The sequence below is a fragment of the Mobula hypostoma genome, chromosome 14 (genome assembly GCF_963921235.1).
Source record: "Mobula hypostoma chromosome 14, sMobHyp1.1, whole genome shotgun sequence".
Taxonomy (NCBI): Eukaryota; Metazoa; Chordata; class Chondrichthyes; order Myliobatiformes; family Myliobatidae; genus Mobula; species Mobula hypostoma.
Window position 1 is genome coordinate 10,112,887 of NC_086110.1, and position 15,324 is coordinate 10,128,210.

At 38.6% G+C, this 15,324-nt stretch overlaps 1 protein-coding gene across 6 annotated transcripts in view; it reads left to right on the forward strand.

Moving 5' to 3' along the window:
* Positions 1-15,324, forward strand: part of LOC134356081 (anillin-like) — a 64,705-nt gene that overhangs the window by 18,019 nt on the left and 31,362 nt on the right. For all 6 annotated transcript variants that reach the window (XM_063066651.1, XM_063066653.1, XM_063066654.1 and 3 more), the window contains exons 8-14: positions 1,144-1,285; positions 3,018-3,295; positions 4,984-5,126; positions 11,176-11,317; positions 12,248-12,383; positions 13,028-13,210; positions 14,924-15,050. In XM_063066651.1, the coding sequence (XP_062922721.1) occupies positions 1,144-1,285; positions 3,018-3,295; positions 4,984-5,126; positions 11,176-11,317; positions 12,248-12,383; positions 13,028-13,210; positions 14,924-15,050 (1,151 nt within the window). The remainder of the gene's footprint in view (positions 1-1,143; positions 1,286-3,017; positions 3,296-4,983; positions 5,127-11,175; positions 11,318-12,247; positions 12,384-13,027; positions 13,211-14,923; positions 15,051-15,324) is intronic.

A 15,324-nucleotide genomic window follows, 5' to 3' on the forward strand; every position in this document is an offset into this window, starting at 1 on the left:
ATGTTTAAGTCTATTTTCCTTGGTAAAGGTCAAGATTTGTAATAAGTTATTTTCCAATTTTACTCGCTGTCTGCAGTGGGCCAGTTTTTAATTTTTTATGTACCAGCATTGAACAGCCACCATTATGGGCCATACCACTCTTGGGATGTGCTGAATCTGGAGATTCTGACATGGAGCTATTCTTGCTCATGCTATTTGTGTCCATTTATCTCTGAATTCGTGCTTCACTGAATGCAATGCCAACCTGATGATGCTGCAACAGCATTGCATGTGATGGATAATTGCAGGTTCATTAAACTAGCATGCAAATACCCTGCAATACTGCATCCAGTTGCAAATGGCAGCAAACTATTTAATGCAAATGTTCCCAACCTTTTTTATGCCATGGGTCCTTGCCATTAACGAAGGGGTGTGTTTCCCCACCCCCCACCCACCAGGTTGGGAACCCCTGAACAACAGCCCATGTATCATCGATAATATAAATCAATATGTGCTGGTGGGGAAAGGTGTCAGTCGAAGCTAAAGCATCAATGATGCTTGCGAATGCATTCGGGTGGATGATTCTTTTCTACCTCCATGAAGTCTTTGATCTGCAAACCAACTTAATATCAAGAGACGGATAACTGCTTTGGATGCAGCAAAGCTTTGCTATTACCAGGATGTACCAGCACAACCATAACTCCCGACATCCACTCTAAATTTGAGGAATTATGCAAGTGTATCTTCTACATTACAGGAAGCTTGCACTACTTTTGTTAACACCCCAAATGATCACTCTACATGGTTTTTATTTATTAATTTGCTGGAAACATAGTCCTTTATTACCTTTGATATTATTGCTGAGCTGTCATATTGAATGCATTTACACAATGGTCAGCTCCATTTGCAGCAACTAAGGAAACAATAGATGCTGCACAACCAGACTATGATCAGACATTGTTAATGAATTATAAGTAACAATCATGCCTACCAGTTACAGCCGGATGAACATTCATGTCTAATATTTTTCCCATGACACTTATTGGTGAAATGCCATCATCTGCACTCAAGTCAGTGAAGACCCATGTTACCATTAAGATAATCTGTTGCTGTACTAGGTGAAACTGTGCTACCATAAAACTATCATTTTTCTTCTCTCAAAAGGATAATAACATTCCAGATCAACAGGAAGAAATGAAGGAAAACAAAGAATCACAAGTGAACACTATTCATGGCAAGGATACCACTGTGGGGTTTGAGAACACTGCAAAGTCTGAGGAGATCCTCCATATTACTGAAGACAATGGTAACACTCTTGTTATTTTGCCTGTTGTATGCAGATAGCAGATTACTTTGCCACCATGTAGCCTCTGTGTCTTGCTCTCCTGTACTGCTACAATCAAGCAAAATACAGATTTTTCATTCAGCTGCTGGTCATCTTGAGCTATTAATTTTGAACAGTTTTGTTTTTAATTTTGTATTGTAATAGGGTAGGGGAAAACTTTAAATCCATAGGACCCACCTTTCCATGTAACTCAGAAATTTTCTTCCACATTTTGGATCAAATATGGGAATAAAATCAATTCTTGAGCTCTGCTCCACCTTAATTCACCAGTTATATCCCTCAGCTATCATTGAGCTCTTTAAGTTCACAACTGACTAAAAATGCATGATTGACTTTATTTTTACCTTGTTTGTATTCCTTCAGTGATGTTTAAAACATAATGTGTTCATCCTAAACCAGGTGATTGCAAGGGAGATGAACCAATGGATTGGTCTACTCCCTTAAGGAAGGTTACCTTTGTATTAGAGCCACAAATCATTCCATCATCAGAGTATATAGAAAGTGAAAGTAATGAAAAGTGCCTCTCTGAGATGGGTATGAGAACCTTGTGCCCATTTAAAAATGGTCAGACGCAATTTAATTCTGTGTAATATTAATGCATTGAGAAATATAAGGGATGCATCTAAAGTAGAAAGATTGTCCTAATAGTACTCGTGTACTATTCATAAAACATTCCCTATTATTGACTCAATGATCAGATTCACTACGCTTTGGCTTATAGTGGACCATGTATCCAGTGGAAAGGACATGCCACCAGGCTCAATAGCAGCTTTTCTAAAAGTCTGTTGTAAGACCCTAGTACAATAAGATACTTTTGACCTCACAATCTACCTCAGCATGACTGTGCATCTTATCATCTACCTGCACTGCATTTTCTGTTTCCGGAACACTTTATTCTGCACTCTATTGTTTAGTCCTGTGCTACATTGTAATGAATTGATCTACATGATTGATATGCAAGATGTGCTTTACACTACACCCTGGTACATGTGATGTTAATTTAAATCGGTAAATGTACTAAGAAGTAGATTTGGAGCCCAATAACATTGGAATAAAAAAAAGTGTTTCTGAAACTAACATTGAACAGCTTGGCAGAAATTATTTTCTAATTTTGTTTGAAACTAAGTGTATTGGAATTTATGCATATTGCACCAGATTGTTGAGATGGGGCTTAATGAAGGAGAAAAGCTTGGCTAAAATCTCTTTACTCAGCTAGTTTAACTTGACTATCTACAATCTTACTGAGTTTCCAAATAACCAATGGACTTTGTTTTTACTCCCTTGAAGAACCTGGTCATTTTGAGTCTTTATTCCCATGCTGATTATTGTTGGTATTCCTCTTGTATTATTGGCTGGTGGTTTATAACTTTAACATAGTGACTGTTCAGCAGAAACCCCAGGTGTGGCTGGTGCTGAAATTACTCTTTCTACCCTTTGTCTGGTCAGATGTTTTTTCAGCATCTGCTTATTGTCCAGATATACCATGACATATGATCTACTTGGTTGTGATTAGCTCTGTATAGTTATTTAGACTTTTGACCTGGCAAAAGAATGGGATAGAGGCTGCTACAATTATACCATGTCTTGGTTTAACCTTCATTTGATGAATGGAATTTTGCATGACCTAATGTTGTACCAATGCTACCTCTGAAATTTCCTTTACCATACTTGGAGGTTTTGTTTCTCTTTTTAGAATTGGGATTATCTTCTGAGGAAGCACCAACTAGCTCTGAAATAACTGAGTTGTTTAAAGATGTATTTGACACAGACCATGCAAATAAACAAATGGAGAATAAATCCAACCAAATGGTGACAGAGTTGGAAAACTCTAAAACTGAAGCACAGAATAATGAGGTGAAATCTGAGCACAAGACGAAAGATGAAAAAGAGGAAGCTGAACTGACTCTTTCTAGTGTAACTGTGGTGTCTCCTATTAATAAATCTATCAAGTCAGATGCAGTGGCTCCTCTGGTGAGTATCGTGAGGACTTGATTTGTGTGTTATGTACTGTGGTTTAAATTTTACCACACTTTAATTGTTTTAAGTATGAATAGCAAAAAAGTCAACAATTTGCCTATAATCTATAATAATGACATTCTGCTTTCCCATTCTCCAGTTCATGATTTTTTTAAACATGCAAATATTTGTAGTGGGATGCTTCAACCAGGTTTCTAGAGTTTGTGGTAGATTTCATGACACTTTTGTGTATTTACTATTAGAAAACTTTTCAAAAATTGTTTAAAATGGACACTGCTTAAGAGCTTCAGCTGGTGTAGAGCACTTGATTCATAATCAGGTTTATTATCATTGTTGTATGATGTAAAATTTTTTTTTGGCAGCAGTATGGATTAAAGTTCAAAGTGAAGTGCAGAGTCATAAAGTTACTATAGGTTACAAAATATTTAAAAGTAGTGATGAGTTGGGGTTCATGAATGAACCATGCACAGATCTGGAAGGGAAGAAGCTGTTCCTGAATTGTTGAGTGTGGGTCTTCAGGCTCCTGTACCACCTCATTGACGGTAGTAATGAAAAGAGAGCACATCCCAAATGATAATCTTTGGAGATAGCTGCTACCTTCCTGAGGCACTATTTCCTGAAGATGTCCCCAAAGGTGGAGAGGGTGTGTCCATGATGGAACTGGCTGAGTCTGCAACCTCTTGCAATATAAATTCCGAGTGCACCCAAGAGCCAATGTGTCCCTCGTGATAGGGAGCATGATTGGGTGAACATTCTGTGGCAATAGGCACTTCATGAGCATGGGCTGTTTCAGTTACTCTGGCCAAATTTGTTTTGATTTTCGTTTAAACCCGTGACTATCTCGACTGTCCTTAATTGCTCATTCTCTTCAGTGCAGCTTAAAAGGGACAGCATATCACATTTCATTCAGTCATTCTGTTACTTGCATCTTGGAGGAATTGGGAGGAGTAATTCATTGAGTCCCTCCAGACATTTAAAACGAGACTAGTGTTATTCCATCCTCCTGTTTACATTGGCATCTGTTGCATATTCAATAAATCTTCAAGCTAATTTAATATTTCTTGTCTAAGAGGTTACATGATAGGTAACAAATTAAGTTTCTTCTCTCCTGAGCTTCCTTTTCATAAATAATGAGGAAAGTGTTCTCTTCAGATTTGATTTTAATTTTTTTTTTTGGTTTTGAGCCATTCTTCTGATTTCACTTTCAGATGTTGCCACGACAAATTGAACTTGTATGGATTATTAACATCAGGTTTTCAAAGCTTTTTTGTCTTTATTATTTCCAAAACCTTTATTTTAGATGAGATTCTGAAATTATTCCCATTTTCTACAAATGAACAAGGTTTTAGATATTTTTTTTAAAAGCGTAGCAGGTGACAGCACTGTGGTAGACAGTGTTCGGATCAACCTGTTCGATTGGGTGGGCAAAGTCAATTTTAGAGATTAACTTTATTAAATATTTGTTTAGGTTGCAGCCTGATGACTGCACAATTTCCTGAGCTGTCAGGCAGCAATGGTAAGGTAAATGTACTTGTAGTTGATAATTTAGTTGGATCTCATTTCTATGGTCAGTTCAAATTCATAACTTCAATGTACTTTCTAGAATTTCAGGATTTGATTTTTTACACTTGATGTTGGATTAATATAACACGTCAAGATTTTTATTTTTTGTATTTGGATAGACCTCATTGCTAACATCACTGAACAACAATCTATCTGAATCTTGCTGCTCCATCTATTCCTCTCTCAAGCTGGAGAATCCTGGGCAGAATCAAAATCCAAATGGGGGTATTTCATCAGAGGTGGATAGCATACCACTCTACAGGTAATGAAATGGCCTTTTCTTTATATGGATACATCTGTGGGCATGAATGTCTAGGGAATTGAATCTACTCCAAATTATATTTAGAAGTGCATTGATCTATTTGTAGCTCTTGGACGAAACTTCATCTCTCAAAATAGCCCTTCTAATAATCATATATATAATCATATAACAATTACAGCACAGAAACAGGCCATCTCGGCCCTTCTAGTCCGTGCCAAACTCTTACTCTCACCTAGTCCCACCGACCTGCACTCAGCCCATAACCCTCCATTCCTTTCCTGTCCATATAGCTACGACCACATCAAACCTGCCTCAACCACTTCTGCTGGAAGCTCGTTCCACACAGCCACTACTCTCTGAGTAAAGAAGTTCCCCCTCATGTTACCCCTAAACTTTTGCCCTTTAACTCTCAACTTATGTCCTCTTGTTTGAATCTCCCCCCACTCTCAATGGAAAAAGCCTATCCACGTCAACTCTATCAATCGCCCTCATAATTTTAAATACCTCTATCAAGTCCCCCCTCAACCTTCTACGTTCCAAAGAATAAAGACCCAACTTGTTCAACCTTTCTCTATAACTTAGGTGATGAAACCCAGGTAACATTCTAGTAAACCTTCTCGGTACTCTCTATTTTGTTGACATCTTTCCTATAATTTGGTGACCAAAACTGTACACAATGCTCCAAATTTGGCCTCACCAATGCCTTGTACAATTTCAACATTACATCCCAACTCCTATACTCAATGCTCTGATTTGTAAAGGCCAGCATACTACCAAAAGCTTTCTTCACCACCCTATCCACATGAGATTCCACCTTCAGGGAACTATGTGCCATTATTCCTAGATCACTCTGTTCTACTGCATTCTTCAATGCCCTACCATTTACCATGTATGTCCTGTTTTGGTCTTAGCAATGCCTTTCTGCGTTCACTTAGATTGTATATAGCTATTAAGCCCTGCTTCACTATTCTCTGCAAAATAATAAAGAAATTGGTTTGCTGTATCTTGATTCCATCCGTATTGTTTCTATAATCTCTTAAAATCCTTGGCTAGTAATGGAACTTCTGGTTCATGAAAACCTACCCTTGCATCTTTTAAAATTTAATGTGTGGTAGTATTACTAGATTTTTTTTTGCTGACTTCACAAGCAACAGTGCAGGCATTAGAAGATCGAGAAATATATTTTCTAAGTGAGTAACTTCCCAAGCCAGATGAAATATCCCCTTGGCAGTTAAGTGAAGTGAAGCTATAGCGAAACCAGCAAGGATCTTATTCTCCAGAATCCTGGCTTCACTTAGGATGTAGAGGGCTACTATTCTGGGTGCAATACCTGAGTGTGGACTGTTATAGACTACAGCAGAATCTCCTGATGATAAATTATGAAGAAAACAAAAGGTCGACTTGATCTTCATTGTGCATGGGCTAATTAAGGACAGTTAGCTTTGATTCATTGATGGAAAAATTGCTCTTGAGAAGCTGTCTTGAAAGTGTAACAAAGACATCTTTTAAATTTTGATGTAGGTTGACAATATTGTGTGCGACAGACTGTTCAAAAAATTGAAAGCTTTGAGAGGGAAGCAAATTGGATCACCTGGACTGGCAGGAACTTGTGTTTTTATGATAGCGGTTTCCAATTACTTTCTACAAACCCTTTGTTAGCAAACCCTTTTTGATAGATATACAACTTCACTCTGAATTTTTTGGAATGTAGAAAGTTAGTAGGTAATGTATGTAACCTTAAGGTTAATGTGGGTAGGAGTGCATGTAAAATGTTGTACACAATATCAGTAACCAGATCAGATGGCCAACAATGTGGCAAATGGAATTGTTGGAAAGTTGGGGAAATTCATTGGGGAGCACAGGATTCTGTAGATGCTGGAAATCGGGAGTAACATATACAAAATGCTGGAGGAACTCAACAGGACTGATGAAGGGTCTTGTCCTGAAACATTGACCATTTTTTTCCCCTCCATAAATGCTGTCTCACTTGTTGAGTTTCTTCAGTATTTGTGTTGCTGAGCAGTATACAATTCTGACAAGTGCGGATGAACAGAGAAAGCTGGAGTGCATTTCCATTTATTCCAGTTAGGAATTAAGCAGGGCTTAATAGCTATTTATGGGAATGGATTAATTATGCAATGTAAAATCTTTATTGGCCGAGACAAAAAACGCAGAGATTTTTATGCCAAAACTGTAAAGGTATTTGGACTACAGATGCAATAGGATACATTTGTATGCCACATTTCCCCGAAATGCAGTGGAGAGAGTACAAAAGTTGCAAGCTTGCTGCACAACTCAGCACAGATGGAAGGTGTGTAAGGAGCTGGCCAAATTCCAACCTGGGACTGCTCACCTCAATCTGGTGCAAATGGCCCGTGGTGTAGTGGCATTCTGATAACTGATTGGAAGTTAGTAGTGTTTTCCCTCTAATTTAATATATAAAATGTGAAAGCATTTGGGTGAATCAGCTTTGCATTTCTTCTAAGAACAATATAAGCTTTAAAGTACAGAGTACAGAGCACACAGTAGTCCAGTCTACCAAATCAGTACTGCTTCTCCTTTATGCTAGTTCTGCTAGATAGAAATGTGACCACTCATTTATCAGCTCTGGGTTTCTTGTGCCTAACTGCAGCATTGACTCTCCAAATTACCTTTTTTTGGGTCTTGATTTGTTCTGTGTTTTTCAATATCATGAAAGTCTATTGATGCTTTTTCACCTCATTTACTTCAACTTCACAGTAATTAATTTTGCTCTTTCAACGTTTTTCCCTCCATTTTTTTTGAAGTTTTACATTTTAAAGATTTATGGTTTAGTATAGTTTCTCATTGTCATTAATACAAAGATTTGGCTGATGATTTCTCCTCCCCCACCCCCCCCCCGCCCGAGTTAATTACTTGTGTTCCTGTTGGTGGACTCCACTTTCGAACTTATTCTTAATGATACTGCACTATTTATTTTAGGAGTGGCACAGCATGTATTTGCCAGAAATTCAAGAGTGACTAGGGACAAATATGAGTGTAGTTGCTATTATTACGGACAAGGTGCTGGGGAAACTGAAAGGTCTGAAGATAGACAAGTCACGTGAAACAGATGGACTACACCCCAGGATTTTGAAAGGGGTAGATGAAGAGATTGTCAAGACACTCAATAGTGACCTTTGAAGAATTCCCCTGGAATGGTTCTGGAAGACTAGAAATCTGCAAATTTCACTCCACTCTTTAATAAGGGAGCAAGGCAGAAAAAAATAATCATAGACCAGTTAGTCTGATTTGGTGGATGGGAACATGTTGGAGTCCATGTATAAGAATGGGGTTTCAGGGCATTTGGAGGCGCATGATAAAGAAGGCCAAAATCAGCATGGTTTTCTTAAGGGGGAAATCCTCGCCTGAAAAATCTATGGAAACTTTTTAAGGAAATAACAGGCTGGATAACATGGAGGGTTATGGGCTGTGTGCAGGTTGGTGGGACTAGGTGAGAGTAAGAGTTTGGCATGGACTAGAAGGGCCGAGATGGCCTGTTTCTGTGCTGTAATTATATATACAAACCAGAGTTTGTGGATGTTGTTTACTTGGACTTTCAAAAGTCCTTTGACAAGGTGCAGCACGTGAGGCTGCCTAACAAGATAAGAGCCTATGATATTACAGGAAAGCTAGCATGGATAAAAGATTAGCTGACTGGCAGGAGACAAAGAGTGGGAATAAAGGGGGCCTTTTCTGGTTGGCTGCTGGTGACTCCGCAGTGTTGATGTGGGGACTGGTTTTCATGTTATGTCAGTGCTTTAGATGTAAATGGGGGATGTAGGTATTGTTGAGGAAGCAGGGAGTCTGCAGAGGTACTTGGACAGATTAGGTAAATGGGCAAAGAATTGACAGATGGAATGTAGTGTAGGGAAGTATATGATCATGTGCTTTGGTAGATTAGTGACCAATTAACCCACTAAACTGAGAATATATTCTAAATTTGAAGAAAATTGAAAAGTCAGAGGTGCAAGGGGACTTGGGAGTCCTCATGAAGGGTTCCCTAAAGGTTAACATGCAGGTTGAGAGAGTGGCAAAGAAAGTAAATGAAATGTTAGCATTCCTTTCAAGGGGACTAGATTATAAAAGCAAGGTGTAATGGGTAATGGTGAGGCACTGGTCAGGCCCCACTTGGAGTATTGTGAGCAGGTCTGGGCCCCTCATCCTGTGAAAAGATGTGTTGGCATTGGAGAGGGTCCAGAGTAGACTCTCAATGATGATTCTGGGTATGAAATGGTTAACGTGATATCTCTGGAGTTGAGAAGAATGTGAGGGGGGCGGGCAGTGGTTGTATTGAGACCTATCAAATATTGGAAGGCCTTGACAGAGAACATATGTAGAGGATATTTCTAATGGGGTGTGCTGAGTCTAGGACCAGAGGGCACAGCCATCCATTTAGAACATGTGAGAAGGAATTTCTTTAGACAGAGGGTGGTCATCTGGAATTCATTGCCACAGAAGGCTATGGTACTTGATTAGTCAGGGCGTCAAAGGTTACAGGGAGAAGGCAAGAAATGGGGCTGAGAGGAATAATGAAATCAATCATGAAGGAATGGCAGAGCAGACTTGATGGGCCAAATGGCCTGATTCTGCCCCTGTTTCCTATTGGCAATTTGTATAGTGTCTGGCAAAATACTAAAGACTAAAAGACTAAAAATACTAAAAGCAGCCAGTTCAGTGAAGCTTTAATACTCAGAAAATGCTTTAAAGAACATCTTAAAAGGGCGATTTCGAAAATGCAGAGAAGGTTTAGAAGCATTTCAGAGCTTGAAGCCTTGTCATATACTTTGGCTGTCAATTTCAAAGTGGACAAGGTCAGAATTTCCCTGCAATAATCTTTTTAAGTGTAGGACATAACACTGGAGGTCACATAGTCCATCTTGCTTATGCTACTTCTCTCAAGCAGTTACAGTCTGTCCTGAACCAGCTCCGAGTTATTTTATTAGAGATGAGATTCTGCAGATGCTGGCGATCATGAGCCACACACAAAATACTAAAAGAACTCAGCAAGTCAGGCAGCATCTATAGAGGAAAATAAACAGCTGAAGTTTTGGGCCAAACCCCTTCAAGACTGGAAAGGATGGGAGCAGAATCCGGAATAAAATTGGGAGAGGAAGGAGTACAAGCTGGCAGGTGATAATTGAGACCAGGTTTTGGGGTGTGGGTGGGGGAGAGAGTAGAAGATGGCTGGGAGGAAGAGGGGATGAAGGAAGAAGCTGGGAGTGGATAGGGAAGATAATTTACAGTCAAATTGACGGTTTATTTCCTCAACAACCTGACTTGTTGAGTTGCTCCAGAGTTTGTGCATTGCCCGAGTTATTTTGTATTCTGCAAATGTGTCTGCTATCCTGTTGAAGCTGATGTCTTTCACCTTGTAGAAATTCAATTTTAGTTCACTACAAGTTGCTGCATTTACTTAAATCATTATCATTCCTCTTCTACCTTTGCCAGTAGCATCTACCTAACTCTTTTGTAATCGTGCAGCCTCATATTAAACCCACACAACTGCACAGCCACCAAAACCATGTTCCTTTGCTTGAGGGAGAACAGTTCCCAGCTTCTCCAAACTAATCTAAATTACCATCCTATGAACCATTCTGGTAAATTTCAAATGTATGTTATTAATGACCCTTTACCTACCTAAAATATGGTTACCATTTAGAACATGAAATTAATGGTAGCAAGGATAAGATTTTGGGTGATGCTTTAAGGAATGGGTAGCAAATTTTGAGGGTATATTTTTGCAAAGAGAAAGATTGAAAGCTTGCAAAAAAGATGTCCTTGTCACAATACTTAACCATTACAGTGATAATAAGGTCACCTACTTGAAGTATTCTGTTAAAAGACTCTGCTCTGTTCCACCTCACCAACACTGCACCCCCCGGCCCCCCCCAGCTTCCCCCACCACCACCGTGGATTCTGGGATACACCTCTGGTTTTTATTTCATTATGGCGCAGCATAATATAGTTGACTTTTTATGGAGAGTATCTTCTGTGTGTTTGTGTTACATTAGTGTTTTTCTGTCTTTAGTATTGATTTGTACAGATCTCAACGTCGTAGTGCTCTGCAGGCAGAAAGAAAAATCAAAGAAATGAATCAGAACAATTCCCAGAGAGCAGCAGAAAGCTCCCATTTTGCAACAAAGCAAATCACTACAAAAGAGAAAATAAAGGTACAGAAAGCAGTTTTCTCAAGGTTTTATTTTCCCTGCACCCATCAACTTTGTTTCTTGAAAGGGCAAAGTCTGGAAAAGTGAATAATGGGAATAATCAATTTAATCAAGTTTTTAAATTCAGTGCTTTTACATTGACTGATTACCCCCTGTCTTTTTAAAGTTTGGGTGCTATTTCTTGAATGATTAGCGCGCATGTGTGTGTTTTAGTTATAGTGCGCATGTACACATGGTTCTGGAAATTCTCAACAGCACGCACAAGATGCTGGAGGAATTCAGCGGGCCAGGCAGCATTTATGGAAGGAAATACAGTGAATGTTTTGAGCTGAGACCCTTCATCAGGGCTGTAAAGAAAGGCAAAACCCAGGAAAAGGAATGGTGGTAGGAGCAGGAGTACAAGTGGGGAATAATCAGTTGATGTTTTGGACTTGTACTCCTTCCCCTCCCATTCCTCCTCCTGGCTTTCATTCCCTTCTATTCCAGTTCTGATGAAGGGTCTTGGTCTGAAATATCAATGTTTATTTCCCTCCATAGCTGCTGCCTGTCTTGCTGAGTTCCTTCAGTACTTTGTATGTCTATCCTCTTTTTAAGTTAGGTTTGAGCATTGAGAAAAGAAACTTGGAATTGGGTAGAATATTTACCTCTGGTAGAGGGCATGGATTAGATGGATGGAAAATTTAATGTATTTAAATCTTAAGTCAATACACAGCCAAATAGACTTTGGTTTCAAGTTGCTCAGTTCTGGGCTAGAGAGGCAATTGAAATCAGTAACAGTTGTAGTATACTTAATGTTGCCATTTCTCCTTATGAGATGTGATTTTTCTGAAATTTTAAAGGAATTGATGTGAAAATCCAAGTTATAAAAGGTTGGTAGAGGATACTTCAATTGTAAGCATCGTCTGGTGTAATGTATTTTCCCCTTCCTTTCAGATACTTAATGATGAGATTAAGAGTTTACACAAAATCATGCATCAGGCAAGCCAGGCACTCAACTGCTGTACAGACAAAGAACATGGTAAAGGTTCGCGTGAAGAAGCAGAAGCAGAACGGCTTCTCCTTATTGCTTGTAAGTAACCCACAGAGCCAGGCATATGATGTGGTGCGGTGCGTAGTTGGAATTAGTCATTACTATGCAAATAAACAACATAATTCAACATAAAGCTACATTAAGGACTTTGCATCCTGGATATAGCTGAAATTGGGCAGTCGAAGTCTGCAGGTGAATTGCTCAATTTTTCTTAGAGGTTTAATAACAAGTTTGAACTGATTACCTTTCATCCTTTTAAGCTGAAATGGTATTGGAGAATATCAAGAACTGAGCTTTGCTTTTTCTCCATAATCGATTCCAAAACCAGTTCATTTCCCTATACCTCAATAATCTCCTTGATGTCACTAATTTACTGCAACACTGACAGGTTCCTCCAGTTCTTTTCTCTTGTTTTATTTTAATCGCTTGATTTATTTTATTTGTTTCAAGTACTTTCAGCTTTCTGAGCTCAAGTTCTAAAATTCTTTCATTTTGTGCTGTGAGGTTTTCACCAAATTTTGCACACTCATGATTTTAATGTCTTGTATAACAGTGATAATTAACTGTAACAGATGCATTTGCTTGGTGCATTAGTTTAGTTGCAAATAAATTTTGTAGAATGCCACTTGTTGGTAGAATCTTGAACTAGAAATTCATATCAAATCTATTGTTCACTTTCAAAGCTGAGAAGCGTGTTGCACTTCTGTCTGAGCTGAATCGACTGAAAGGAGAGGGAAATGCTACATCTCGAACTGAAGCAGCCCAGCCAACAAATGGTCCTGAGCCATGTCGAGGCACTGTCTCCATCTCTAACCTTCGCCTTCCTCTGAAAGCTGAATTTGTGTGTTCAGCACAATGTAAACAAGGTAGGAAGCACAGTGATCGTATTGCAGAAAATGTGCTCTGTTTTAATATGGTTGTAGGTTTTTTTTTGTCTAAAGTTGTTTCCTTGGGGCTTCACCTGAAAAATGTTTAAAATATATTGAAGAAATCCTTGAATTAACTTTCTTAACCTGCTTTACTTGCCTGCTTAATACTGCAAAATGTAGACTTCTGAGTATTTTCACTCTGAAGTCAAATATGATATCTTTCAGTGTTTTCAAGCATCAGGTTTTTGGAACTAATTCTAGACTGAAACCCTCTTAAAGGTCCCTTCCTGTGCCTTATCTCTAAATTTGTACTTCTATATAAACCAGTCCTTGTTCTATTAAATTAAAGTATTGGAAATGGTTATTTCATCTAATACATTCATAATTTTAATCTCTGTGTAATATCTTTTTGTTTGCATTTTAACATGATTAAAGTCTTTTTAGAGCTATTGCTATAGAAAAAGGCCTTTGGCCCACTGCCTGTGCTGCAATAAGCACCTCTTTGAACTCATCCAATTTTATTACCCCTGTATTCCCTTTATCTTGCCCCAGATTTGACCTGCTCACCCACACAAATTCGCAATGACCTACTAATCTGAGGATGTAAGGAACAATGTCGAACATTATGGAAAATGCATTAAATGTTTAAAGAGCCTCATTTTATGCAATGCAGCTCATGACAGTTCTTGAACGTGAATTGTTCAGCAGCTAAGTGCTGTGAATATTCTCCGGATGGCAGCTGAGACAACCAGTTAGTTGGGCATGGGTAGTTTGGCTTGAAAGAAATTGCAGTTGATATAAACTGTTGAATAATCAAGAATTCAAAACCCTTCTGATTCCACATTACATGGTGCTGGTTGGCACAGAATGATTAACGATACACAATTCATATCTGGAGTGCTTAATGTCAAGTTTTTCTTTTATGTTTGTACTTTAAAAGTTTCTGCAAAATGTACAAAATCTATTAAATAATATTCCTGAACTGAGCCAGTAAATTTGTTTAATCTGGAACATGTGTCAAAAATTCCCTCAAATGTGTCTTAGAGATGAAACTGTCCTTTATAAATTAGTTTTGGCAGATAATTCTTTGGTTGGTATGTGCCATATGAGCCAAAGTTGTCCCCCTCCTTTTGGCAATCCAGCAGAAAGCCAGCGAATGCAATAAATTTGTGCTGCTGGAGTGCAGTGCAGATGGCTATACTTCAAGCAGCACCAATCCGGAATTCCAAATTTGCCCCCCACCCCAAAATAAAAAAGGCAGCTTCCATCATTTTGATTAGTTTCTTTATGCAAATACTCTTATCTGGAATTTTCTTGAACCAGACTTTTGCCTGTGTTTTGCAGTGCTTCTTGAGGTATATTTTCAAGAATTTTGTTTTGGTTCAAGAGACTAAGTAGGAATGGTGCAAAATATGGCCACCAATCTGTGTGCTTTGTCCGTATTGATAGAGATGGTTTGCTTTGGCGATACTACAAAGAGACCCTTAGAATTGATTGACTTTAAGCATGGTGAAATGCTGATGTAGAGAGGAAATACTTCTGGAGTACTGGCAAGGGTTATATCTTAATATAAATGTGTAGGTCCTGGATATAAAGCACAATAAAAATGCCTTTTCACAATTTTGCTTCAAAACTACATGGAATGGTTGAAAGTCCACTGATGTATTATGAAGCCTATGTTCATACAATTCTTTTTCTTGTTTTCTTCAGGAAAACCCAGCCAGTATTTCTTACTGATAATCAAATGTGGTCCACATAACATTGTTGCCACTCCATTAGCAACAGCAGAGGATGCTCACCAGGGTGATACCATTATTTTCCCTACCATCATCACACTGTGAGTTCACATCTCCAAGGTTCCCCGCATGTAAATTTTAACATTCTGAAAAGAAAATGTTGGTGTTCCATATTGACTTAAAATGAGTTTTGTTTCAGTGCCATTTTCAAAACTCTGAATCTTACCCAAATTCAGTTATCACTGTAGAATTAGGAAACAGCTGATGCAGCTGCACAGGAAAACATCTTGTACTTGTGATCATATTATAAAGGCTCCTTCAAATCCTTGACTGAATTTTGAATGAGAGATGTATAGTTGGCCTGCTATTAGCCCA